The 25,670-nt window shown below is 43.0% G+C and overlaps 4 protein-coding genes across 4 annotated transcripts; 3 read left to right on the forward strand and 1 right to left on the reverse strand.

Annotated features, from left to right (window-relative positions):
• Positions 1-1,607: 1,607 nt before the first annotated feature.
• LOC127785490 (heat shock protein 81-1-like) lies at positions 1,608-7,124 on the forward strand. Its single transcript, XM_052312954.1, has 13 exons — positions 1,608-1,792; positions 2,245-2,538; positions 2,612-2,773; positions 2,848-2,973; positions 3,073-3,142; positions 3,238-3,428; positions 3,500-3,568; positions 3,640-3,765; positions 4,124-5,571; positions 5,659-5,780; positions 5,909-5,949; positions 6,046-6,144; positions 6,283-7,124. Exons 2-9 carry the CDS (start codon positions 2,416-2,418, stop codon positions 5,534-5,536), a joined length of 2,280 nt encoding a protein of 759 aa, XP_052168914.1. The 5' UTR covers positions 1,608-1,792; positions 2,245-2,415; the 3' UTR covers positions 5,537-5,571; positions 5,659-5,780; positions 5,909-5,949; positions 6,046-6,144; positions 6,283-7,124.
• Positions 7,125-11,636: 4,512 nt separating this feature from the next.
• On the forward strand, positions 11,637-14,695 carry LOC127784396 (transcription initiation factor IIB). Its single transcript, XM_052311684.1, has 7 exons — positions 11,637-12,112; positions 12,947-12,971; positions 13,294-13,423; positions 13,517-13,647; positions 13,730-13,818; positions 14,203-14,279; positions 14,355-14,695. Exons 1-7 carry the CDS (start codon positions 11,760-11,762, stop codon positions 14,486-14,488), a joined length of 939 nt encoding a protein of 312 aa, XP_052167644.1. The 5' UTR covers positions 11,637-11,759; the 3' UTR covers positions 14,489-14,695.
• A 1,101-nt stretch (positions 14,696-15,796) lies between these two features.
• LOC127784397 (triosephosphate isomerase, chloroplastic) lies at positions 15,797-19,139 on the reverse strand. Its single transcript, XM_052311685.1, has 9 exons — positions 18,846-19,139; positions 18,702-18,728; positions 17,894-17,963; positions 17,586-17,709; positions 17,285-17,369; positions 16,994-17,126; positions 16,728-16,901; positions 16,292-16,374; positions 15,797-16,170 (listed from the first exon to the last, which is right to left on the reverse strand). Exons 1-9 carry the CDS (start codon positions 19,005-19,007, stop codon positions 16,114-16,116), a joined length of 915 nt encoding a protein of 304 aa, XP_052167645.1. The 5' UTR covers positions 19,008-19,139; the 3' UTR covers positions 15,797-16,113.
• A 1,542-nt stretch (positions 19,140-20,681) lies between these two features.
• LOC127785327 (E3 ubiquitin ligase BIG BROTHER-related-like) lies at positions 20,682-24,164 on the forward strand. Its single transcript, XM_052312762.1, has 7 exons — positions 20,682-20,986; positions 21,085-21,463; positions 21,553-21,596; positions 22,335-22,376; positions 22,472-22,593; positions 22,682-22,790; positions 23,817-24,164. Exons 1-7 carry the CDS (start codon positions 20,759-20,761, stop codon positions 23,868-23,870), a joined length of 978 nt encoding a protein of 325 aa, XP_052168722.1. The 5' UTR covers positions 20,682-20,758; the 3' UTR covers positions 23,871-24,164.
• The last annotated feature ends 1,506 nt before the right edge of the window (positions 24,165-25,670 follow it).

The following is a 25,670-nucleotide window of genomic DNA, read 5'->3' on the forward strand; positions in this document are numbered from 1 at the left end:
TTCCCTCCATCCCAAAATATTTGACGCCGTTGACTTTTTTTTAAATGTTTGACCGTTCATCTTATTAAAAAAATTAAGTAATTATTAATTCTTTTCATATCATTTGATTTATTATTAAATATGCTATTATGTATACATATAGTTTTACACATTTCACAAAAGTTTTTAAATAAGACGAACGGTGTTTAGAAAAGTCAACGGCGTCAAACATTTGGGGAAGGAGGGAGTATATATTTATATATTGGCCTCACAGTTCTTTTTTCTTTTTATAAAATGTAGGAGTTGGTGATGAGATGGTTGACATGTGGACCCTCCAATTTATGTGTTATATATTATTCTCTTTTTTTTTTAAAAAAAAGTATAGAGTTGTGGTGGGAGTGTTATTTACCATTAATCACCATCATAACTTTTTACAGGAGTACACATAATGCAGCCAGGCGTCGATGAAATTCTTACACGGTGGACGCAATTTCAAAATTTGAAATTTGGAGACAATTGCGTGGAGGGGTCCGGACCCGGCCGGCGTGGAGGGAGAGGCTGTGGGTATAAAAGCTAAACCAGATAGATCTCCCAGTTACAACTCACAACTAGTTCGCCCCTCGCCCCCTCCTCCTCCAGAATGGTTCGACTCAAAATATTCTCATCTCTCTCTGCATCGGCGGCGAGGACGGCGAGGAAGGCGATGCGGTCGGTGGCGGCGGCGGCGGCGGCGTCCTCCTCCTCACCATGGACGGCGGTGGCGTCGCCTTCTACTACACCGGCGTTCTCTACGACATTCGCTTCTTCGTCCCCCTGGATCGCTTCATTGCCTACTCCAGCTCGGGCGTCTCGTCGGATTTTCGGCGGCATGCCGAGGACTGGGCCATCACCCGGCGTCCCGGGAGCACCTTTGCCGTCACCTTCGTCGCTAAGGATGTACGCAGTCATGAATGAGGTACGTTCACGCAAGGGTGATAGATGGACTGATGAGTCGGCCGGGCCGTAGGTGATCGACGGAGTAGAGCGCAGGTGATCGACGGAGTAGGTGCGTGTAGGTGAAGGGGACGGCGTGCGTTACGACATACTTGCGGAAGCGGCGGGCCTAGCCGAAAACTCGGTGAGGACGCGTTGGGCGCTAAGCTAGCTCGGTGACCAGTCCGGCCTCCAGATGCGGAAGGGGGTCGAGAGGAATGGTGATTCGCGTAGGACTCGGGACTAGTCGTGCTTGTTCTGGCCTCCGGATGAGGGTGCTTGTTCTGGCCTCCGGATGAGGGAGGCGATCGATCGAGGAAATGGTGATTCGCGTTGGAATGGGGGACTCGTAGTCGTACATCGTGCTTGTTCCGCACCCCAGATGAGGAAGGGGATCAGAAATGGTGATTCGATAAGGAATGGGGACTCCTCGTGCTTGTGCTAGGTTAGCTGCTCTCCTCTTCGTCCGGCTGATGAGTGGGTACTCCCTAGTCGTAGAACTGCACTGCGTCCTCTTCGCCGCCATGGATGGCGAGAAAAAGCTAGTCACGAGGCAAGAGGAGGAAGGGTTGATGGGCCGGCCGGCCCAATTTGGACATGGCCCAGACTGGAAAACCGAGCGCGGCCTACCACTACGAGCAGGTTGCGGCGGCGGAGGCGAGCGGAGCCGCGGTGGTGCGGATTGAGCGGCGGAGCCGGAGCCGGAGCCGCGGTGGTGCGGATCGAGCGGCGGCGGTGGCCGGCGGGGAGGCGCAACTGGTCGCCGAGGGGAGCATGGCGCTTGACGGTGGAGGTGCGGCCGACGGCAGCGCGGCCAGCAGCCGGGCCACCAGCCCACCAGGTACGTTCGGAGGGGAGGGCACAGGGCGACGCCTGAGAACGTGTGTGTGGTAGCAGCTACCGTGGCAGTCGGCAGGGCTTTTGTTAGTTTTCTTAGGATTGCTTTTGTTTTCATAGTTATCTTAGGATTACTTTTGTTCCTGGTATGGTTGAACTTGAATGGTACCAAACTTTTCTCTGGAAAAAGAAAATGCTAGCACACTGAACATGCCCTTTGTCGTCCTACCGCACAATTCACTCATATTTCAACATTTATTACAGATAAGTAGTTTGAGTTGTAAAACGTCACCACAACTTTTATTTGTTAAATTATTGTCACAGGACAAATTGTAAAATTTGGTAAAAGAAATTGTAAATTATTTGTTTGATTTGTATTATCAAATGCTCCATATTAGTAGTTATGATGACAATATAACATGTGAAAGTTAATTTGTCTCTATTTTGTTGTTTAAGGCCACGGCCACTTTTATCCAACAATATGGTTCAATCTTTGGAGGAACCATATCAATATTTCAGGCAGCAATCCCAAAAATTTACGGTGCCTTGAAGGGTAGATACTTGCTGACACTAGAGCTTTGGAATGCTAGCATTACGATCATTAACTTGGTGGGAAACACGACGTGGATGATCTATTCTGCCGTCAATAAGGGAGTTGAGCTGTCAATGTTAATGACTAATTCAGTCGCTTGTGGACTGAACATCTACCACTTGCTGTCTATTTATAGACACAACAAGGAAAGGAAAAAAGTAAGTATCTTTTCAAATATTTTTTCCCTTTGTTATTAGAGCATTCACGTTCTAACCTATTTTGTTCTACAAGACAATTTGTCTTGTAAGTTTTATATGCATCAGTTTTCTGGTAATCCTGGTTTTGCTGGAAACAAATGTGGGAGACGACATATTGAGACTGCTGGAGCATTTATTTGGATCACTGGGAAATGTTATGATTGTTTTGTGCCATCTAGTTCAGATCAATAACTTGGTAAGTGACTTATTGAATTCTTTCAATCAAAGAGTATACTAGTTTCCTAATTATTGTCTCATTTGAATTTGCAGTGGTACTCAACTCTGTCACTAGAAATTCACGTTTTCATACTGTTCTATGTACCAAATATACTATTTGCTGCCAGTGAATTGGTTTTGATTGTCTACAAGCAGTACAGCATGAAAATTTATGTCCAGGTAAGTGTCACGACCTGAGGCCATGACAGGATAACCATCATCTTTAACAGTCTGTGATATCAGCCATGTTGTTAATTTGTTTTTTTTTTCTCCTTTTAGCTCTCATACATTTTGAACACAATCTTCTATGTGATTGAGCTCCCTGTCATGATTCGCGCAATGATTACAAGTAACTCTCAATCTCAAGTATACAGGGCTCTATTAAAACTCTTCACTTGTTTTTTCTCCTTGTGGTTTGCACTTATTGAACACAATAATTTGCAGATAATCCAGATTCTGACAATGAAGCAATCGATATCGAGAATCAAGCAATTGTAAAGATTGATGGGCAAAAGAAACATCACAATGAGCGTCAAGAGGACAGGGCAGAGAAGAAAACGACCTTCACGGAAGTTTATTTGCTTCCTGCGCCGCCTGGGCTCTTTGGCCAAGGAAAAAGAAAACACAGCGACAACGTATAGTTCACCTGCATTCTGTTTTACATGTTTTGTTTGTATTTTCTTGCTCACTGTGCACTTTTCCGTAGGATACTGCTTCAACCAAAAGAAGAAGAATAACAATCTTACAAAGAAAGCGACGATGGATAGAGCTGAGGGTATTTCCCATTCTATTTTGTTTTACAATATTGTTCTTCCTGCTTTCTGACCTTACTCCACTTTTCTCTAGGACAAGGAAATTCATTTTTCAAAGAGGATGAGAAGTCATATTTATTCAAGATCTATCAAAAGAGGATCTCCCCCCACTAGGACCTTGCAACTCCAAATGGATTCACTATCTGAAGACAGTTATGAGGTAAAACCTTGGTTCACTAGTTTTTCCTTTGAACACCATTCGATTTATCTATATGAGTGAGCATATAGTTTTCTTTATTTGTGGTTTTCTGCAATTAGGATTAAAGTATTATTCAATGTGCATATATAAGTGAAATTATTTGCTTAAGGTCTTGTTCCAATTATTAATGTTGTGTTGTTGTTGTGTAAATATATTGTGATTTCCGTCAACGCTGAAATGAAACAACACGTTTTTACTTTTACTTGTGTGAACCATGTTCCAGCTATTAGTGATGTATTATATGATTTTATTTGCTGCGATGTATGTTGTTGGTATTTGCACCCTATGCTGTTTGTTCACAACTGCTATTTACTTACAGCCTGAATATGTTGAGGAGCATCGCCTCAAGGATCTGGTGAAGAACTCTGAGTTCATCAGCTACCCTATCTCCCTGAATGAGAAAAAGATTGAGAAGGAAATCTGTGATGATGAGGAAGTCGATGCTGAAGAGGGAAAGGTTGAGGATGTTGATGAGGAGAAGGAAAAGAAAGGGGAGAAGATCAAGGAAGTCTCTCATGAGTGGCATTCCTCGAACAAGCAGAAACCTCTCTCAGATTCAAAGGAGATTACTAGTGAGAACGAGGAAGCTAAAGAGGGAAAGGTTGAGGATGTTGATGAGGAGAAGGAAGAGAAGAAAAAACAAGGGAAGAAGATCAAGGAAGTCTGTCATGAGTGCAACTTGATCAACAAGCAGGAAGCCATCTGGATGAGGAAATCAGAGGTGATCACCAAGGAAGCAGCCTTCTACAAGAGCTTGACAAACGACTGGGAGGAACATCTGGCTGTCAAGCACTTCTCTGTGGAGGGTCAGCTTGAGTTCAAGGCCATCCTGTTTGTACCCAAGGGAGCACCATTTGACCTCTTTGACACCAGAAAGAAGCTTAACAACATCAAGCTGTACGTACGCCGGGTGTTTATCATGGACAACTGTGAGGAGTTGATCCCTGAGTGGCTCAGCTTTGTCGAGGGCGTTGTTGATTATGAAGACCTTCCCCTAAATATCTCATTTGAGCTGCTGCAGCAGAACAAGATCCTGAAGGTGATCCGCAAGAACCTTGTGAAGAAGTGCGTCGAGCTGTTCTTTGAGATTGCTGAGAACAAGGAAGACTACAACAAATTCTACAAGGCCTTCTCCAAGAATCTCAAGCTTGGCATCCATGAGGACTCTACCAACAGGACGAAGATTGCTGAGCTCCTGAGGTACCACTCCACCAAGAGTGGTGATGAGTTGACCAGCCTCAAGGACTATGTAGCCCGGATGAAGGAGGGCCAGCGTGATATCTATTACATCACTGGTGAGAGCAAGAAGGCTGTTGAGAACTCCCCCTTCCTTGAGAAGCTGAAGGACTATGAGGTCCTGTACATGGTTGATGCCATTGATGAGTACGCTGTCGGTCAGCTCATGGAGTTTGAGGGCAAGAAGCTCATCTCTGCCACCAAAGGACTGAAGCTTGATGAGAAGTTTGACAATTTGAGCATAGTGATGAAGGAGGTGCTCGTTGACACAGTGGAGAGGGATGTTTTTTCTGACCGTGTGGTGGACTCTCCCTGCTGTCCAGTCACTGGCGAGTACAGCTGGGTTGCTAACATGGAGAGGATCATGAAGGAGAATGCCATCATGGACGAGCTACCTAACAAATCCCAAGTGAACAAATGTGCCCCAAAGCAAAAGGTTGATACCCTTCCTGTGAAGGAGAATGCTAGAGAATGCTATCAGGCTCCAAAGCAGTGAAGAGAGAGAAGTTAATACTAAATTTTCTGTTACCGGTGAGAGGATTTTTTTTAATAAAAAAATTACAATATGAAGCATGCATCGTCTGATCATTCGTGTTTTGCTGACATAATAACCTACAGGAATCTGTGGAGATGGAAGATGCCTATTCCGATCTATAGTACATGGTGCTTATATTAAACTAATGATGATTCCACCTGATGATAATCTTGAGAAAGATATGGCTGATGACTTAAGAAAAAAGGTATGCTTGTAATGTTCAGATTTACTTGCAATGTGAATCTATACTGTTTCTTAAATACTGGAAGCAACACAGCCATTTCTCTGTCAATTTATCATTTAAAAGATCTGTTTAAATGGTGCCATTGTTAGGTTTGTGATGCGTTGGAGAAGGAATGTGCTGACAAACCCTGGTTAGTTCTACCTGTCCTTGGTTTCTCTGCTTCTAAATATTGAAATATTGTTGAGTTATGCATTCTTATGCTTCTTTATGAGACATCAATTTGCAGGCTTGTTGAGGGTGACTGCCATTCCTATATCAAAGAGATGAGGAAACCTCATGTGTGGGGAGGTGAGATAGAAATCTCTATGGCGTCACATGTTTTAAAGTGAGTACTAGCCATGATTTTTGATACTTTTTAAATTATCCATATTTCAGATGCAGTACATATTAGTGCAGTATCCTATCCTATTGGAATGCTTATGCATGTACATTGGGCTTGATGGATTCACTTTTACTATGCTAGGATGCCCATCACCGTGTTCGTGGTGGAAAAAACTGGAGGTTTGAGGGTATTCACCAAATACGGAAAGGAGTATGGACGGAATGCAATACAGGTTCTTTTTGATGGTAATGGACATTATGATGTTCTGAGTCTGCGGTAGTCCAGGACTGCAGGACAGACATTTTGTTCCCCCTTTTTTTTTCCCCAAATACACTTGCTGTAAAAATGTAACCGGAGTTTACCAACAATGAAAAATGTTGTTCTTTCCAAGCGCCAACCTTATTCGATTCTCCTGTAGCATTACATATCATGATTTTGCATGTATTATGTATGTTTCTGTCATTACATCTGCAAGGCTGCATGAAAGCAGCTTCAGGTTGCTTACCCTGCAAAACTTCTCTGCCGCGTGAGTCGGCTAGTGCCTGGTGGACACAAGTCGACACCGTCTCTGGACAAGGCTGTGGAGAGAGCTCACCTCTTTGCCGGCCGCCGGCCTACCCACCTGAGCCGCCGGTTGTGCTGAGTTTGGTTGGTGGGCAGCTGGTTCTACGACTTCCATCTGGGGTGGTGTAAGAGTTGTAGAAGGATACAAAACTTCCAGCTTCACCCATTTTTTATGTACTCATTCAGTTATGTTCTAGTGTTCGACCTTCTGTATCTCTTACCAAGACCGAGACCGGAGCCTTTTTTTTACTTGATATTTTGAGGTATAACTATTAATGACAGAAGTGCACTAGAGTCTTCTTAAACATAGGTCCTTGAATTACTGTTTATAGTTGCGAATGTGCTGATACTTTGGTTCAATTTAGCTTCTGGGTACATGGTGGTCGTGATTTTACAATGGGAAGTTGGCGCGTGAACTGATGATGGTGTCTTTTGATTATGTTCGTGTTTGCAATGTGATATTCCAGTCCTGGTAAAATGAGCCTTGGTCTTCAGGCCCCATTTTGAAATACAACAATTTTGTAGTAGGAATTATATTGTTTACCGGGCAAAGCTACGGAGAGATTCTTGTGGTACGAATTTCTGTTTGCAGAGAAGTGTCATAAAGATCGCCTAGTCGTGTTACATTGAATCGTCAAAGCCGCCCCGTGCTAGTCCACTCAACATATTGTACGCACTGGTTTACTGACTGGTTATGTGCATACTCTACATTATCTGGTTGAATGGTTATGTGCATACTCTACATTATCTGGTTGAATTTAGGGAGGTTATCAGTTGCCTCATGCCTAGTAGCTTGCATCTCGCATCAGTTTGGTGTGCAAATCCTTTTGTTTGTTGCCATTTCATTTTGAAAAGCTGACTAGGATTAAGGTTCATCAAACACGCTTGCATGATTTGGTCCCCATCAGCAGGAACGCTCTGTAGCGGTATTCTACAGACAACTTAACAAAAGAGGAGTTTTCTATCCTACGATCCTCTCAACTGAGTGTTGTTATCAAAATCTCAGCTGAGTGCTGTTCTGTATATCAAAAGTCCCAAACTTTAAGATATCAGCCTTAACACCCATCAACCCTTATCAGAAGTGTGAGTACTTTTTCATAAGAAAATCTTGCCATACTACTCCATTTACATAACCTAAATAACCGTTTTCTCCTTGTTCTATTCCAGATTCTAAATGTCGAGGCCGCCGCACTCCTTTGGTTTATCCACAGTCCTACATCCATGCGTACCACCAATCCACCATACGTCCCCTTCCCCTTACATCTAGACATCTAGTGATGCCAATCGGTGTTTTACCTCTTGCATTTTCGTACTAATTAACGAGGCTTCCATGGCTAAATATTATTGGGTCAAACAGGCCAAGACCAGTGCATCCTCGAATGCATGTTGGACTCAAGACGAGCAATCATGGAGGAAGTCTAATGGCGATACGTAAGAGAGGTAAAAAAGAGGTAAGGGTTTGTTAGGTTCAAAGCTAAATTTTGGCCTAACAAAATTTTGGTAGTACTAAAACCTTGCAATTGTTGGCGCTACCAAGTAAAAGTAACAAGCTTTCCTACACAAGAATACGGCACATCATCAAAAACGTATTGACCGTCGGATAAAAAGTTTGAATAAACAATGGCCATTAGATAAAAAAGTATATGCATTTAAAGAAAAACACAAATGAGCTAAATATATGAAAATTTCTGGAGGTTTCTAGTGCCACCTCTTAAACTCATGAACAAAGAAAGAGAGGGGCAATTACGATGAAAAAACAGGAGCCTTCTAGTGATTCATCATGCCTAGATTCATTTTCCTAAGTGGTATCAAATTCTCACATACTATGTTGTTTTTCTTTACGGAGGGAGTGTACTCTAGTATAATTTAGCTAAATCTATAATTGGCTAGACAATTTATACTTACTAGATAAATGAACTTACGTCAAAACCTTCTTAGAAGCTAACTAAACTAATAAATTATATATAGAAGTTTTTTCGTGGGATCAAAAGTCTAGCAAAGTGTGACTATGTGACTAGTTTTAATTATTATAGGCAAAAACTAGTAGCATACCAAACATTTATCGATATAAAAATTAGTTTCAATCCAAACAAGCTCGTATATAGTTTCTTTTTTCTTTTACATGAAAAGACATCATCATCAATACAATAGTAAGCTAGACCAGTACAGATTAAATAGGTGGAAGCAGAAAGTGCTCGAGGACAGTTCGCGTTCGCACCATGAGCATCTTAGCCCTCCGTCGACGGCGCTCATAAGCCACGGTTACTATAGGAGTGATCACTACGCAGGGCACGGCCCCAACCACGGCGAACGCTCCACTCATGTAGTCGTTTTCGAGGAAGAAAAGGCCAGCCACGCATAAGACCAGCACGCCGACGACGAACCAGAACGCCACACAAGCGACGGACAGCTGGGTCGACCCGTCGAGCTGCAGGTTCCAATGGATCTCGGCGATGGACGCCGCGATCCTGTCGACGTCGCGCTCGCCCAGCCGCGGCGACGCCAGCAGCCTCGGCCGCCACTCCGGCGGCATTGCTCCCGCCGCGAACGCAGTGTCGATCTCATCCTTGATGCTGCTGCTGCTGCTGCTCATGGTGATCGATGCCGCTGAACTGAATTGCAGAGATGATGAATGGATGATGATATCTGGTGGCTACTTGTATCGATCAGTTGTCTTCTTTCCTTCCCTTCCAGGCAAATTAAAAACTAAGTGCTGCCATATCCAATTCGGAATAGTTACAACTAAAAAGAAACGAAGTACAGTTCTACGTACCTTGAATCCGAGTCCATCTCTCTCTTGACGGTTCGTCGTCGGTCGTTTGACTGACATGGATGCATTTCGTCGGAGAGTACCACCCACTGGAGACAATCTTTCATTCAAAGAAGTACGTAGCCGCCGTCAACTGCATATGCTGTGGATTCACTGGAATCAGGAGGTGTTGGGTGAGAGTAAGCAAGTAGGAGCCTTACTGAGCTCACTGGGACTATCGGCCTCCGGCCATGGCAAGATCGACAAAGTCCGTCCGATGTGCAAGCGACGGTCGACGGAGATCGTGAGTTGAACGACGTCCCACTGACGTAGAATCATCTATGTCCTTTGGAGTGACTATTCTTTTTAGTTCTCTTTGTTTACACTTTAATTTACTGGGAGCACACTGCACATTACGAAATCGTTCATACATTCATCCTTGCTGATTTCTGCTATTACATTTAGGGTCACTAGTGTAGATATGTAATTTGATAGTGAACTTTATCAGCTTCACCATTTTTATATACTCTGAATAAGAATTCCTTTCGGCGTCTCGACGGAGCTCTTTTTACTTGATATTTTGAGGTATAACTATTAATGACAAAAATGCACTAGAGTCTTCTTAAACATAGATCAGGTCGTTGATGTGACTGTTTATAGTTGCGAATGTGCTGATACTTTGTTTCAATTTAGTTTCTGAGTATATGGTGGTCGTGATTTTACAATGGAAAGTTGGCGGTGAACTGATGATGCTGTCTTTTGATTATGTTTGCGGTTGCGATGTGATATTCCAGTCATGATAAAATGTGCCTATATCTTCAGGCCTCATTATGAAATACTCCCTCCATTCCTAAATATACTTTTATGTATATATATAGTTTTACATATTTCACAAAAGTTTTTGAATAAGACGAATAGTCAAATATGTTTAAAAAAGTCCACGGTGTCAAACATTTAGGGAAGAAGGGAGTACAATAATTTTGCAGGAATTACATTATTTATTTTTGTTGCAGGGAAGTGTCATGAAGATCGGCTAGTCGTGTTCTCGTAACATTGGGCATTTGGGGGTCGTCAAACGCCAGGTGCTAGTCCATTTAACATACTGTTCGCGCTGGTTTACTGACTGGTTATGCGCATAATCTACATTATCTGGTTGAATTGTAGGGAGGTTAGCGGTTGTCTCATGCCATGTAGCTTGCATCTCACATCAGTCTCGTGTGCAAATGTTTGGGTTTGTTGACCAACCAGAATAAAGCCCGGCCCAGGGAACTAGCGAAAGGAAAAGTTGACGATGACTCCCTGCTTGCGTTGTCAGTTGGTTTGGAAAAGCTGACTGAGATTAAAATTCATCAAACACGCTTGCATTGTTTGGTCCCCATTGTTTTTTCGAACGGCCGGTCAGAATTGACTGGCGTTATATTGATAGAAGGAGAAAAAGTACAAATAGCCAAAGGGCTAAGAACCCTCTTACTTGAACAGGTTTGGTCCCCATTGTTAAACTTTGCCTTCTTTGCTGCAGCAAGAATGCTCTGTTGAGGTAACGAGGATCTATTTTAGAAGCTTGTGGAGTTACACTACTGTTATAAACAACTTTTATAATATCTGATCCCCAAATAATCTAAATTCTCATCTAATTTATGAGAATAAATAGCGGTTTCTTAGAATCTCTTGCTAAAGCAGAAATCACAACCTTCTTCATCTCATCTCACAGTAAGTTCATTTTTAGCTTCTTCTATTTGTCCTAAAATAAATCCATTTTTAAGTAATCATTATATCAAAATTTATGAAAGTACTAGTATAAAATAATTACATTGAGAATAGATAAAGTGAAAAACAATTACATTAAGATTTATGAAATAGGGGTATTTCGGTAATACTAATCGTTTAACTCGACACGTCCATCTCCTGCAGAACAACATGAATACGTCGACCATATCACCACTGCAAACACCGTATCGAGATCACCTACGACAACGAAGCGAGACGCGACAGGGAGAGCCTACCCGCACGTTTCTTCAGCCATCCAAACCGTAGCTGAAAAAACCAGACGCGGTAGGCGACCCGGACCAGTCAGCCCAGTCGGACGGACCCCCTCTCGCCTTGCCGCGACGCGACCGAGCCGACCCGAACCGAAACCGAGAAAAAAAAAGGGCAAACCCAACCCAACATAAAATCGCCCACCTCCACCTCTCGCATTCCCCTTCCTTCCTTCTCTTCCTCCTCCTCCTCCTCCACCCCCAAATCGCCTCGACGAGCGGCGCGGCGGCGAGGGCAGGAGAGAGGCGGCGGCGGCGGCGGGGGCGAGATGAGCGACTCGTTCTGCCCGGACTGCAAGAAGCACACGGAGGTGGCGTTCGACCACTCGGCGGGGGACACGGTGTGCACGGAGTGCGGCCTCGTCCTGGAGGCGCACTCCGTCGACGAGACCTCCGAGTGGCGGACGTTCGCCAATGAGTCCAGCGACAACGACCCCGTCCGTGTCGGCGGCCCGACCAACCCGCTCCTCACCGACGGCGGCCTCTCCACCGTCATCGCCAAGCCCAACGGCGCCCAGGGGGAGTTCCTCTCCTCCTCCCTCGGCAGGTGGCAGAACCGCGGCTCCAACCCCGACCGCTCCCTCATCCTCGCCTTCCGCACCATCGCCAACATGGCCGACAGGTCCCTCCTCTTTCTCCAATCTTCTCCCCTTCCGCCACCATCACGGCTTAGTTTTTTACGGGCTCGATTCGATCGAGACATGAGGATGCGCCTGCGGCTTGCCCTTGATTTATCTCGTATGTTGAAATGAATCACTTGATCGTGCGGAGCCCCTGCCCTGATTTGGGTTTGCGGGGGAGCGGATTTAGGAGTTGAGGAGTGTGATGGGGCTTTTGGAGTAATGGGGATCTTTCTTTTGCAGCTATGCCTGCCATGTTTGTAGGTTTGGAACGTGTGATTCTCGTGTGAAGTTCTAGAGCGGTTCATATATCCAGTAGATTTACTGATGCATCTCTGGTTACGCTTGGGATCTATGTGTGGGGAAGGACTCTTCGTTGATAGATTTCTGAATTTGGGATAATGCGATAAATATCATCAGATTGTAAAAAGTGTAAAAGGAATTTTGGGGCGTATAATTAACTTTGTGCACCACCAAATGCTCATCTCATGTAGTTGTATTAGTATTATGTACCTTGGGAACAATGATAAATCTACTACAAAAGGTGTGTAGCACCAGTTGCTTGAGGCATGTGAGGTAGCCATTTAGCTTCCTAGCAAGCTAGAACTAGTGAAATGTTACTTTTTGGCATGAGGCATGTGCAATTGCAATAGCCTCTTCTACTAGTGGATCTATAGGAAGGGAAACTTCGATGAAGAAAAACGATGTTAGGTTTATTTGGTTTGATTGAAGGAGATGCAGAAACACGATGATTTACTGCTATGGCAGTTTAGATATTTTTCTTATCACAGGATTTCTGCAATACTCTGACATGATATCTCTAATCTCATCTCCAGGTTAGGTCTTGTGGCTACAATCAAGGTAAACATTCTGACTGTTACTTTCCATGATATATTGGGTGAACTACCCCTATTTTTTCAAAGTTGCGCTTGCTTGGCAGTGTACATACTTGATAGTATAATGCCTGCATGCACACAACAGACTTGAAAGTTTATATAAAATTCATCAGGCTGCTTCCATGCTGCACGATTCCATGTTATGTGGCATGACTTGTTTACTCTATAGTCAGCTTTTGGAAATATTAACCGCTGCTTCTTTGGACATATTTCATTTGCTACGAACAGTAACACGATGCTGGTTGCTTGTAGCTGTATAATGACTGTGTTGTCTTTTCTTTCTGAAGGACCGAGCCAATGAAATATATAAGAAGGTGGAAGATCTCAAGTCTATCAGGGGAAGAAATCAAGATGCTATATTAGCTGCCTGTTTGTATATTGCTTGTAGACAAGAGGATCGGCCTAGAACTGTAAAAGGTACAGTTTGTTCTTTGCTGAATGCATTTATCTGAATGCGTTCTGAATGCATTTATCTGATGCGTTCTTGTTTGATGTGATGGCTTGTCGCAGAAATATGTTCGGTCGCTAATGGAGCAACAAAGAAAGAGATAGGCCGAGCAAAGGAATTTATCGTGAAGCAACTGGAAGTTGAAATGGGTCAATCTATGGAGATGGGAACCATCCATGCTGGAGATTTCCTGGTCTGTAGTTTGCCATGTATTCTAATGAGTCCTTGTCTGAATTGATTGAGTGAACTCTTGAATAAACTGATAAAACCTGCAGAGGCGTTTCTGTTCAACTCTTGGGATGAACAATCAAGCTGTTAAAGCAGCCCAGGAAGCAGTTCAGCGTTCAGAGGAACTTGATATAAGGTTTGACATTTTGGATTCATTATGAACCATTCTGATGATCAATAGATCCTTTGTCATGGAAGTTATTTTATCCGTTTTAGCTTCAGTGTTTATCACCTCTAAATCACTGATGCTTAGATCAATGCATTGACTAGAGGAACTAATCAGATAAACGAGTTGCAAATACAGCTATCAGCAAATCTATATTCTTAAAGCAAGTAGCATACATATCCTGTACAGTCCATACATGCAACCTCATTATCCCCATTTATGTATTGGGAAGGGGCAGGGCTGCAGGAGAGCTAGTTTTTGACTATTAGACACAAACTTTCCTTATTAGTCAAATTCCAAGTGTGCATCATGACTTATTATATTCACACCTCCGGGCAAACCTATGCTGTGCAGGAGGAGTCCTATTTCCATTGCGGCTGCTGTCATTTACATGATAACCCAACTCTCAGATGATAAGAAGCCTCTGAAAGGTTTGGAACACAGACCCATTCCATATTTAACTTGCAACTGTTTAACTCGTTAATAACACCATGAAAATGTTGCAGACATATCCTTGGCTACTGGTGTGGCAGAAGGTACCATCAGAAATTCATACAAGGATCTGTATCCCTATGCTTCAAGGCTCATCCCAAACACCTATGCCAAGGAGGAAGACCTGAAGAATCTGTGCACACCATAGGAAATTTTTTTCTTTTCTTTTTTGTCACATAACATGGAAATTAGATTTGCCAGAGAGGAGTAATGTTGTCCTTGGATGTGAGTTTTACTGGCCCATGTATCACTGCACCTAATTTTATGTGCATGGACCTGTTAGAACAAAGTTATCTCGAATCGAAGCTAAGTTATATGCAAAGCTTATTTAGGAATGGCAAAATTTCATGCATTACCTTGTGAGCAACTTTTTAAATTGTTGATTGATAACGACCAAAACCTACGGAGGAGCGATAAGTTTCACAAACTAAAATGATCTGCACGCAACATATATAAAATTTTGCAAGTGGTATCATGTTCATGAATTGCCAGTAGTGGTGTATTCGTATATATTTTTTATCGGAACTGCAGATCTTGTAGGGAAAAACAAAAGGGAAGTGAATCTTGAAAGAGCTTTGCAGTTCATGCCATACTGCCAAGGCTCGTTGCATACTGCTGAGGATCGTGCCGCATGATCGATGCATACAAGGGAAAAATGGAGATCCCTTCCCTCTGGTTGGCACTTGGTAGCTCCTGTGCTGAAGCAGCGGAGCCTTTTTCTTGTCTTGTCAGCCACCAATTCTCCAAATGCAGAAATGCTGCGAGGTGCGGAGGACGCGCTCGTTGTGCCAGCCGCCCAGCGGCGCGCGCGCGGCGATCGACCAGCTGCGACGCACAGAGTGCAGTGGCGCACCACGGCCGCCGTCGAGCGCGGGCGGTGGGATTTGGCAATGCCGCCCATGGCGCGGGCGTCCACCCGTTTGACGCCGACGCGGTCGCCGTATCTTTCCTTCCCTCCCAACTTGCTGACTTGCACCTTGTTTAGATTTTGATAGATGGTGTCGAGTTGTCGACCGGAGAGGGTGGAGTATTGACAAATGTTGATGTACAGTGATGGTTCGTTTGAAAATATCATTCGAGACTCAAATGAATGAATAAAATATTGAATGGTTGATAAGTTCTTTTTAGATAAAAAAGCTTTCTAAGAAATACCGATAATTTTTTTACCGTGATAATATATATAATCTGTAGAAAAAGAAGAAGGGCCCTAAGAGCGGTCAACGGTTAACACCTCTAAAAAAACAGTTGATACACACCAAACACGCAATTGCCCCCAATTCAAACGGGTGTCTTGTGCCTACGCTTAGAAATCAATCATCTAAAACTTAGCTGACTGGATCTGGTTTTTCCACCATAAGTAGTTTAGTTACTGGGTTGTTTTTATTGTGTAAATATTGAAAACTGGTATTTTGCTGTGTGAACACTGTTCAGGCTTTCTTGCAGGGCCAGTAAGGTGTGGAGGATCAACGATCCTACGGCAACATCGATTATTATGCTCAACACCACAACATTCCTTGCCTTCCACAGATGTCGGGTAACACCACATATAGCAGCAATTTTTGACGTGTTATTGGTCACTCACTCACTAACAAATAATAGGCTCTCGTAACGCCAGCCAGGTCTATGAGAAAAAACAACACAGTGGCATCTTGCATTATTCCCTCGTGTGTCAAAACAAGCACGGTGATTGAACACGAAGTATCTCTATCAAGCAATATGGTGTGGTAGCCGTCTCGCTGCCTCTGGGTCATTTATTTCTACAGAAGGGTTACATCAGGCTGCAACTTTCTTGGAAGTCACCGAGTTGATAATAGTGGCAAAATCCGGACCCTGCAAAACGGAATGTTGCGTAATGAAATACAATACACAATTACACAATAGCGGGTTCATTGGTTTAAGAACACGGCAATCAACAGGCTGTATTTCAGGATATGATGTTAATTTATCATACCTTCAAAGAGGCACCACCAACAAGGAAGCCGTCAATATCTTCTTTCTTTGCTAGCTCGGCACAATTGGCTGCATTTACAGAACCTGTACCAGAACGAATCATAAAATCAGTGAGGCATATTGCCACATCCTAGCTGGCATCAAATTAATAATGGTGCAAATATTCTCTGAAGTCACAAGCCTTAGCAGGTACTGATACCACTAGATCGGGCTTCTAGATATTTACCACAAACAACATATTTCAAGGAATAACCAGGCTTTCAATTGCTTATATAAGAGAAAAATAGAAAAATGCATTTTGTTAGATGCTGTTGTTAAGGACATTCATAACATTCATAATATATCAATGTTCCTAAATTCTGCCTTCCAATAATCAATTTCATGGGGTGAAGAGAGGAGAAACACAGTGAAACTCATCCAAGTGATAAGAAACCGACCTCCATAGATAATTCGAATGCCGGAAGCAACCTCAGGTGACACGTTGGTTTTCAACCAATCACGAACAGCAGCATGAACTTCCTGAGCTTGCTCAGGAGTAGCAACTTTCCCGGTTCCAATAGCCCAAACAGGCTCATATGCAATTACTACATCCGCCCAGTTTGTAATACTGTCTGAAAGCAACATGTTGATACATGAATCTTGTCTTCAGATGATGTAGGCTCATCAACCATTATTAATTTAACTCAAGATGAAGAATTGTCACCTGCAAAAGCCTTCATCTGCTTAAAACAGACGTCAAAAGTTTTCCCTGCTTCTCTCTCTTCCAACAGCTCCCCTATGCAGGCAATAACCTTTACATTTTGACTCAAGGCATATGCAGCCTTCTTCCCAATAAACTGCATTTATAAACATGGTATGTCACAATCCCAATCAGAACTACTGCATGTCAACAGCAATCATGCATCTCAAAGGTGCCTTCAGAATGTTACAGGCTAACAGCATGGACAAGTGAGAGAACTACCAATCCAGTAGCATCTGTGTATATAGCGCTTACCTGATCATCTTCACCAATGACATGTCTACGCTCTGAATGCCCAAGAATAACCCATTGGCAGCCAATGTCCACCAATTGCTCCGCACTATAGACATTTTAGGTGAAACATATAAAAACTCCAGTGTGAAAACAAGAAACAAAAAATTATCTTTTTGCGCTTGCTTAAAATTCAAAGCTACCATAATCCCGTAAAAAACATCGAACAGACCGCCACCATTTATCATCAATTTACACATGGTTCTGACGCCATGTAATGCATTATACTAAAGAAAAGAAAATTGCAACATGTTTTTAGCTTTACCTGATCTCTCCAGTGTATGCTCCTCCTTTTCCAATCCAAACATTCTGAGCAGATACCTCAATACGATCAGTTAGTGAGTTCTTAACCTGATCAATATAAATGAATGGTGGTGCAACCACAACATCTGCAGTATTGCCACAGCAAGTTAATTGAAGGTAGAAAAAGATAGACAGTGGAAGCTAAAAATAATTCCGGAGGATGGATTTGGATGAAAAAGAAGGCATGACAGAACCAATCAAATACACACATCTAACACAGTGTGTATAGAGAGGAAGAGAATCATGCATAGATGAATAAAACGTGCTTACCAACATCAGGTTCAAGTGTAGCAGCATTCAATTCAGTCACAAGCTTGCTGACAGAGTCCTTCGTTCCATTCTAAATTGAGGGACAAGAAATTATATCATCAGAACCAATCATACTGATAGTAACATATCTGACCAAAAAGTCGGGAAACATGTCTTGATATAGTTAGCATAAGCTCTCGATAAAAAGTGAAGCAACATATAATACCGAGATGATTCTCCAAAAGGAAAAATGAGCAACTGAATCAGCTCGTCCTAAGGATGGCCTAAAGAAGATGCTACTATCTTTATTTTTGGACAAGATACTGATGCACACTTTCTTACCCTCGGACCACTAGAACTAATTTATTTTGGACAAGATACTGATGCACACACTTTCTTATCCTTGGAGCACTAGAACCAATCCCTGTCTACATAACAGTAGTTGCTCGACTCCATGAAATTTGGGCAAATGAGAAAGCCAGGGACTCAGAAGATGAAGTCTGAAAAAAATTATACATTTTTGCATATAAGATGCATATTCCCCAAGAGAACTGCTTAAGCCAAAAACGACTACATCTTGTGGCACCAAAAGCGACTCCATATCTAGCAAACACGACCAGGTGTGGTGTAGATCACGATGTATTGATGACGACAAAAAATCCCATTCATTCCGCTCATCTTTGGAATGTCCTAGGCGGCAACCACAAGGCGCCAACGACTCAAGATCACGAAGGTGCAGCAGCAGCAGAATCTCCATCCATCATCGCTCTGCTCATAGGTACCCCGTGCGTGTGCAAAAGTTGATTGATGAGGAGGAGCGGATACTTACGCACTTCCAGTTGCCTCCAACGAAGAACTGCAAGGACAGCAGCAGCAGCAGAAAGAAAGAAGCAGCTAGTCGTCAGCCACGAGCACAAAGGACAACGACGGGAAGTGTAATTAAACGATAGCAGGAAGGAGGATGGATGGCAACCTTGCCGGATCCGGCCATGGCGACGACGCGCTGGGCGCGGCGGCGGGAGCACCCGAGGCGGAGCTGCTGCGGATGCGCCGGGGCGGCGGCGGCGACGCCTGCGCGGCGGAGGTCGGCGAGGCGGGAGAGGTGGGAGGACGCGAGGGACGACGGCGCCGCCATTTTCTCTCTCCAATCCAACCCAACCCAATCCAATCCCCTTCGTCGCGCGCTGCGGTTGGTGAGAGCGGAGCTCGCGAGCTGAGGTGAGGTGAGGTGGTGATGATGCGGGCAGCGGCGCAGCCACCACCAACCGCGGAGGAAGGGGGAAGAGAGGGGAGAGCGACCCGTGCGGGGGTGGAGGGCCACGCGGCTTTGTATGGCCGCGCGCCCACGCGCGCCTTATCGGCCCACGGATAGGGCGCCCAGGGCCGTGGCCTCCGCCACGTCGCCTGGTATTTCCTGGGCCGGCCCGACCGCGACAGCCCAAGCAACACTCCACAAGGAATGTTCCAGAATCTCTCTTATGCTTTGTTTAGTTCCTGGTCCAAAATATTTTTTAAAGTATACGGACACATATTAAATCGAACGTAAATTAATAATAAAATAAATTACTGATTCCGTTTGTAAACTGCAAGACAAATTTATTAATTCTAATTAATTCATTATTAGCAAATGTTTGCTGTAGCACCACTTGTCAATCATGATGTAATTAGGCTCAAAAGATTTTTCTTGTGATTTACATGTAAACTGTATAATTGGTTTTTTCCGTTCATATTGCTCATGTATGTGTTCAAATATTTGATGCGACGGAAAAATTAGAAGTTTTTTTTAAAAAAAATCTAAACACGGCCTTAGCTTCCCTCCTCCGCTCCACTGACTGTAGGCCCATGTAACTGGGGCCCACACTTCGTGACGTGACGTGACGTGACGTGACCACTCACTCTCCGTGGGGACCAGCGAGGCCCTCGCAGAGTTGCACACGTACGGGTAGAGGAGAAAATGCGCGTATCACATGACACTGACAAGTGGAGTCTAGTGTAATACTACCTCTATATTTTAATATATAACGCCGTTGTCTAACGTTTGACCATTCGTCTTATTTAAAATATTTATGTAATTATCATTTATTTTATTGTGACTTAATTCGTCATTAAATATTTTTAAAATATGATATAAATATTTTTATATTTACATAAAAAATTTAAACAAAACGAATGGTTAAACGTTGGTTGAAAAATCAATGGTGTTATATATTAAAATATGAAGAGAGTACTTACCCCGACGTGTCAGCCAAAAATACCTTTCATCCCGTTTATAAAAAATCCGTAGTTATAAAATCCAAAAAGCAAATTAATATCACTATCTCCACTTCAGTCGTTTTAATCTTTTTAGTTCTAATCAAATTTATAAAAAAGTAATATTTTTACAAAAAATTATAAAAATATTAATATCCAATTTAATAAAATAAATTGATACTATAAATATTACAATAATTTTCTATAAATTTAGTTAATATTTTTAAAAAATAGCTTTAATAAGGTCAAAACTACTTCAGAACGGAGGGAGTATTATTGAGAAGCTAGAAAAAAAATACAGTGTTCTCAAAAAAAAAAAGAAAAACAAATTCAGCCTTTATTTTCATCGGCTTCTCAGACTCGGTCTCGACTTCAGACTAGTCTGTCTGAACGAGGTCGAGTCGGAGGAGTTGCATCGCTAGCTTAACCCGACCGCTTTTTAAATCGAAATCCCGCAGTTAAATCAGAGATTTATGCAGACAAAAGAAAAACACACACACAGCAATTACTATTCTCCAACCCAACACGCCCCCCGCACCGCCTTCCGTCCTCATAAACGCGAGTGGGTTTAAACTCGAGTTGTTTTTTTGTTCGTTAATCCTCGCCCCCTCTCTCTCTCTAATCTCCGCCAAGGCGATGGCGGATTCGAAGGGGAGCGGCGGCGCCGCCGGCGACAAGCCCGGCGCCGACGCGAGCCCCGCCACGAATCCGGCCCCGCCAGCTGCCGCCGTGGCCGTCGCCGCTGCGGCCGCGGACGCCGGAGGGGACGACGACGTGGCCGCGGCCGCGGAGGCGCGGCGGCCGTTCACGGCGCTCAGCCAGGTCGACGCCGACCTCGCCCTGGCCCGCGTGCTCCAGGAGCAGGTATATGTGGGGGAGATCTCGCGGTCGGGTGTTGTTGCTAGGGTTCCGGGACCTCTCGATTGACAATTTGACATGGTTGTTGTTTGGATCGGCTGCAGGAGCGGGCGTACATGATGCTTCGCATGGGCGGAGGCGTCGGCGAGGGCAGCGATTACGGGAGCTCGGATGCCGGGAGCTACGAGTACGACGACGAGGCCGAGGAGGACTACGAGGAGGAGCTGGAGCACCACCTCCGCGTCCACCACCACGAGCACGCCGTTGGGGAGGGTCGTGGCGAGGGAGAGCGAGATGGGGAGGGGGCTGAGGGAAGCGAGTTGGAGGAGGAGGGGTTCGACGAGGAGTATGATGAGGAGGAAGTCGAGCCAGAGCTAGACCCCGCGGAGTACGAGGACGATGAGGCTTATGCACGAGCTCTGCAGGACGCCGAGGAGCGCGAAGTAGCCGCGCGACTTATGGCTCTCGCGGGGATCAGCGATTGTGAGTAGAAAAGGAGTGCTGTTTCTTCAGTTCATTTCACATGTTTCAGTTATTGCTGTCGATAATTTCAATTTGATATTGCTTTGTAGGGAGACCTGTGGAGCCTGTAGAGGAGCATGCTAATGATCCACAGGTAATGGTCTATTTTTCTTGTTAGTTGGACAAATTGTGTTTGTTCTGATATGTGGGAATCCTAGAGTTGGATGAAATGATCTTGGAGTAATAACATAAATGATGATATAGTCTCCTTAATTCGTTGTTGTTGCAATAAAATTTACACCTACATTATGTATGACAACCGAAATCATATGGAATTTACACTTGAAGTGATGAATGTGCCTTGCAACTTTCCTTGTTTCCACGCACTGTTGATAAACGATAAGACTGCCCCCAAATTCATTTTTTGGGTACCTTCCAGCATCCAAAATCCATCTTATTTTCAGTTGAACCTGGAATTCTTTTTCTTGCTCACCTTCAGTTTCATATTTGAGTTATAAACTCATGAGCATCCAAGGTTTTTATGTACTTTTTATCACATTTACAGATCATGACTTCTATAAGAAGTGTTGGTTGTTTACATCAGGTGGATTTTTAATCGTTTGTACTTTAGTAGAGCTTGTACTGTCCATTAGTTGAGCAATAGTAAGACCAGAGGTGGTATGTGGTTCATGCTGTGGCTTGTCAAATTTGCATGCTGTCCTGTTTACTCCATGGATTTTGGCATGCTATATTATCTCCAATGGAAGCTGCATACTTGAACTTGGGAAAATGTCTTTTCATTTTTTCCTTACTCCATTACTCATTGATAATCAGCTTTTATGAACTGGAAAAACGTCATTTAACACATTGATATATTTTTACCTAAACCCAGGATGCGTGGCAAGAGGTTGACCCAGATGAGTATTCTTATGAGGCAAGTTTCATTGTTATATGTTAGCCTTCTGGCACCTGGCACTGCATCAGAAGCTTTAAGATGCAATATTAATGGTTCTCTCTATATGACTTCAGGAATTAGTTGCATTGGGAGAAGCGGTTGGTACAGGACACAGAGGCCTCTCTGCTGCTACACTTGCTTCTCTACCTTCAGTAACTTACAAGGCAGAAGGTGTCCAAGATGGCAACACAGAGCAGTATGTGTGAATAATTTGTCTCATAAGTCATAACCTTACTATCTTACATTAATCACATATTAAGTCCTAATGTATCTATTGTTGTTAGATGTGTTATTTGTCGTGTGGAATTTGAGGATGGTGAATCTTTGATTGCACTCCCCTGCAAGCATTCATACCATCCTGAGTGCATAAACCAATGGCTTCAAATAAATAAGGTAAATATCATTTCCAGATCTATACAAACTACTGCCATCCTCCATCCATGTAGGCCGCTTTCTTTTCATGCTGTGATTAATGTCTATGAAGCTATCTTGTTGCGCATACTTGTGCTTGGACAGAGGGCTTTATTTGACTGCCAGGCTGCATATGTTGCTAAGTTTTGTGTCAAAGTGTGGCAACCCAAGATTGTCTCCAAATTTATTCGCCACATTAGTGGGAAGTCTTTTTTATAGGAAATGAGTCTGTCATGTGGGTTTAAGGGCTAAGAAAATGTGATATTAGTTATAATTTACTAGCAGGCCATATGTTAGGTTCATGGTTTATGTCTGGATAGAATTTTTGTTATTCTTGCTGTATAGGTATAGTTGTTGCCTTGTACCTTTGTTTCACCTTCAGGAAGAATAAAGGATCACTTTGGTAGACCTACTAAGTACTAGTGACATTCATTTTTGGTACAAAAGTTAGGCCATTATATTTGAAAGGTTTAGCAAATCACCAAACATGGAAAACTCACGTGCATCAGTGCATAACTAGGGAAATAGTTTTGTTGCATTTGAAAGTTCATTCCTCTTGGGTGATAATGCAGTCTTACAAAATAAATCCAATCTGCCAAAGCATTCACGCCCTTTTATTAGTTTTGGCTAAAAGATGTTTGGGTAACACTAATAGCACTGCGGATATTTTGGTCATTTGTGTTATGCAATTTAAATTCTGATAAGTTTAAGCCAACGATTTGATCATGTGAACTTGCCTCTCGTTTTTGGTTGCTTTACTGCCTGCGCACATTGATTAGCTAGGTATAGCTGTATATACTGTGATTTCATTCATATTTCTCTACCCACTACCCAGGTGCATCATGTTAGTTATTGTCTTACGAAGTACAGTATATGGATTATTAACATGTAGCTTTCTCTAGTTTCGAGTTGTTTACAATGTTAACATTAGTATTGAACGTTTAAATTTTATAAACACGATACCGGTGTGTAGTTATCAGTTGGTGACGAAATATCCTTGATGTGCAGGTTTGCCCGATGTGCAGCGCGGAAGTTTCCACATCGGACAACAACCAGGCATGACCAATCTTTGCTGCCATTATGGGGCTTGATGGGAGCAAATAGCGGGCATCATATGGTCGCATCTTGTAATGTTGGGGAGAAGGCAGATAAAACTTTCGGACACATGCGAGGGACCAGCACTATGATCTTTTGCGTTCTTCAGTCCTCTCCTGGCTTAGCTCCACTGTACTCTGTTTGCCCGTGCCGCTATGCTCCGCATTCCCTGTGGGGGCCTCATGGCTGTTGTATGATCCATAAATGTACAATGGTTATATTATTATATTATATATTGCTAGCCATTCTTTTACTACCTCATATAGCGCTATCGTTGTAATCTTGCTTTTTGAATGACGTTTTTTTCCTCTCTTTACATAGTCACGTACTTAAAAAGTTTTTGATCAAATGGCCTCTCAATCATTTAAAAAGTTACTTCCTCCGTCCCATAATATAAGGGACTTTGGAGGGATGTGATATATTCTAATACGATGAATTCGGACATAGAGCCTATTCAGATTCATTGTACTAAAGTATGTTGTACTAAAATATGTCATATCCCTCCAAAATCATTTAGGATGTAGGGAGTATTACATGTCCCCTTCGGATAAAAGAGGAGAATAGAAGTACGTTATTACTCCTGGTTTAAAATAGAAGTACCAGTATGTGGATAAGAATTTTAAAAAAGTTGGTTCATATAGCTTTGTTGCCCTTTTTCTATACAGTTAGGCCCTTTTGAAACAAAGAATTTATACATGAGTTATGTAAGATTTAAATCATGTAGGAACTTTTCCTATTCGGCTCATTGAAACAGAGGATTGGGCATTTCCAAATTCAATGAAATTTCTAAGCAATGACGAGTAAATGCATGTAGATTTTGAAGAAAAGTTAGCAAAAGCTTTAACTTCATTTTTTTTCCTGAGTCTACCTTTCTTATCCGATTCCTTTCCTATAGTCTATTTAAATGGTTGTTTCTATATTTTTCATATGTTATGCCATCCTCCAATTCTTGTAATTTGTTTTCTATTCATCCATTTCCTGAATATTGTGCTTCAAAGACCCTTAAAGTATATTGAGAAAAGTGAGTCTCGATGAGAAAGGAAATCAATGAAAAAAAAAGGTGATAATTGGAACCAGAGGAAAATTTTGATACATTGATGTTTCTTGAAAAGAAATCATTTCCATGTTTTTTAGGCGATTGGGAAAAGAAGTGGATATAAGAACAGGATATGGGCGGTTCATTTCCAACCAATATTGGGGAAGGTGAGTTTAGGTCGGAATGGGTGGCGATGACAAAAATGTCGTGTGATTGCCACAACCAGATAGTCAGGAAGGGTATTTTCGTCCAATAAATATTTTATCTCTATACCAAACCATATGTATTTGAACATTGGAATGGTAAAGTATATCCTATCCTATCTTAAACCACCACTTTATATGCCATAATATCCCTTCCTCTTTCCACTGTCCATCCAAATGTCACTATTGGGTTTGGGTTTGACAATTTTTATTTGCCACTGGGGACGGGGACGTTTAACAAATGAAAGCCAACAACAAACCATTTTACCATCCCCATCTATTGGGCCTAGCTGGGCCAAAGCTGATGTACCATCCCCGCCTATATAAACCCATTGCTAAACCCTAAAATGGGTAGAAGATGCCACTTCTTCCCCTCCATCCACCACCACCCCTCCGCCGCACTCTACCTAACTTTCATTCCCCTAGATCTGGTGCTTACCTTCGTTCTTCTAGCACCAATATGACATCAAGAGAGCGAATCGCCGTCCTTCCAACACCATCAAGCCAATCGTTGCCATCGTCGCTACC

This window comes from Oryza glaberrima, chromosome 9 (genome assembly GCF_000147395.1).
Source record: "Oryza glaberrima chromosome 9, OglaRS2, whole genome shotgun sequence".
Classification (NCBI taxonomy): Eukaryota; Viridiplantae; Streptophyta; class Magnoliopsida; order Poales; family Poaceae; genus Oryza; species Oryza glaberrima.

Excerpts from the sequence above, each read along its gene's own strand:
- LOC127785490 (XM_052312954.1), top strand. The coding sequence starts at position 2,416 with ATGATCTATTCTGCCGTCAATAAGGGAGTTGAGCTGTCAATGTTAATG. Across the intron at positions 2,539-2,611 it reads ACAACAAGGAAAGGAAAAAA|ACAATTTGTCTTGTAAGTTT; the intron begins GTAAGTATCTTT and ends TTGTTCTACAAG. Across the intron at positions 2,774-2,847 it reads TAGTTCAGATCAATAACTTG|TGGTACTCAACTCTGTCACT; the intron begins GTAAGTGACTTA and ends TTGAATTTGCAG.
- LOC127784396 (XM_052311684.1), top strand. The coding sequence starts at position 11,760 with ATGAGCGACTCGTTCTGCCCGGACTGCAAGAAGCACACGGAGGTGGCG. Across the intron at positions 13,424-13,516 it reads TCGGCCTAGAACTGTAAAAG|AAATATGTTCGGTCGCTAAT; the intron begins GTACAGTTTGTT and ends GGCTTGTCGCAG. Across the intron at positions 14,280-14,354 it reads TGATAAGAAGCCTCTGAAAG|ACATATCCTTGGCTACTGGT; the intron begins GTTTGGAACACA and ends AAAATGTTGCAG.
- LOC127784397 (XM_052311685.1), bottom strand. The coding sequence starts at position 19,007 with ATGGCGGCGCCGTCGTCCCTCGCGTCCTCCCACCTCTCCCGCCTCGCC. Across the intron at positions 17,710-17,893 it reads TACACTTGAACCTGATGTTG|ATGTTGTGGTTGCACCACCA; the intron begins GTAAGCACGTTT and ends GCAATACTGCAG. Across the intron at positions 16,171-16,291 it reads TTGGTGGTGCCTCTTTGAAG|GGTCCGGATTTTGCCACTAT; the intron begins GTATGATAAATT and ends TCCGTTTTGCAG.
- LOC127785327 (XM_052312762.1), top strand. The coding sequence starts at position 20,759 with ATGGCGGATTCGAAGGGGAGCGGCGGCGCCGCCGGCGACAAGCCCGGC. Across the intron at positions 22,594-22,681 it reads CAAGATGGCAACACAGAGCA|ATGTGTTATTTGTCGTGTGG; the intron begins GTATGTGTGAAT and ends TATTGTTGTTAG. Across the intron at positions 22,791-23,816 it reads AATGGCTTCAAATAAATAAG|GTTTGCCCGATGTGCAGCGC; the intron begins GTAAATATCATT and ends CTTGATGTGCAG.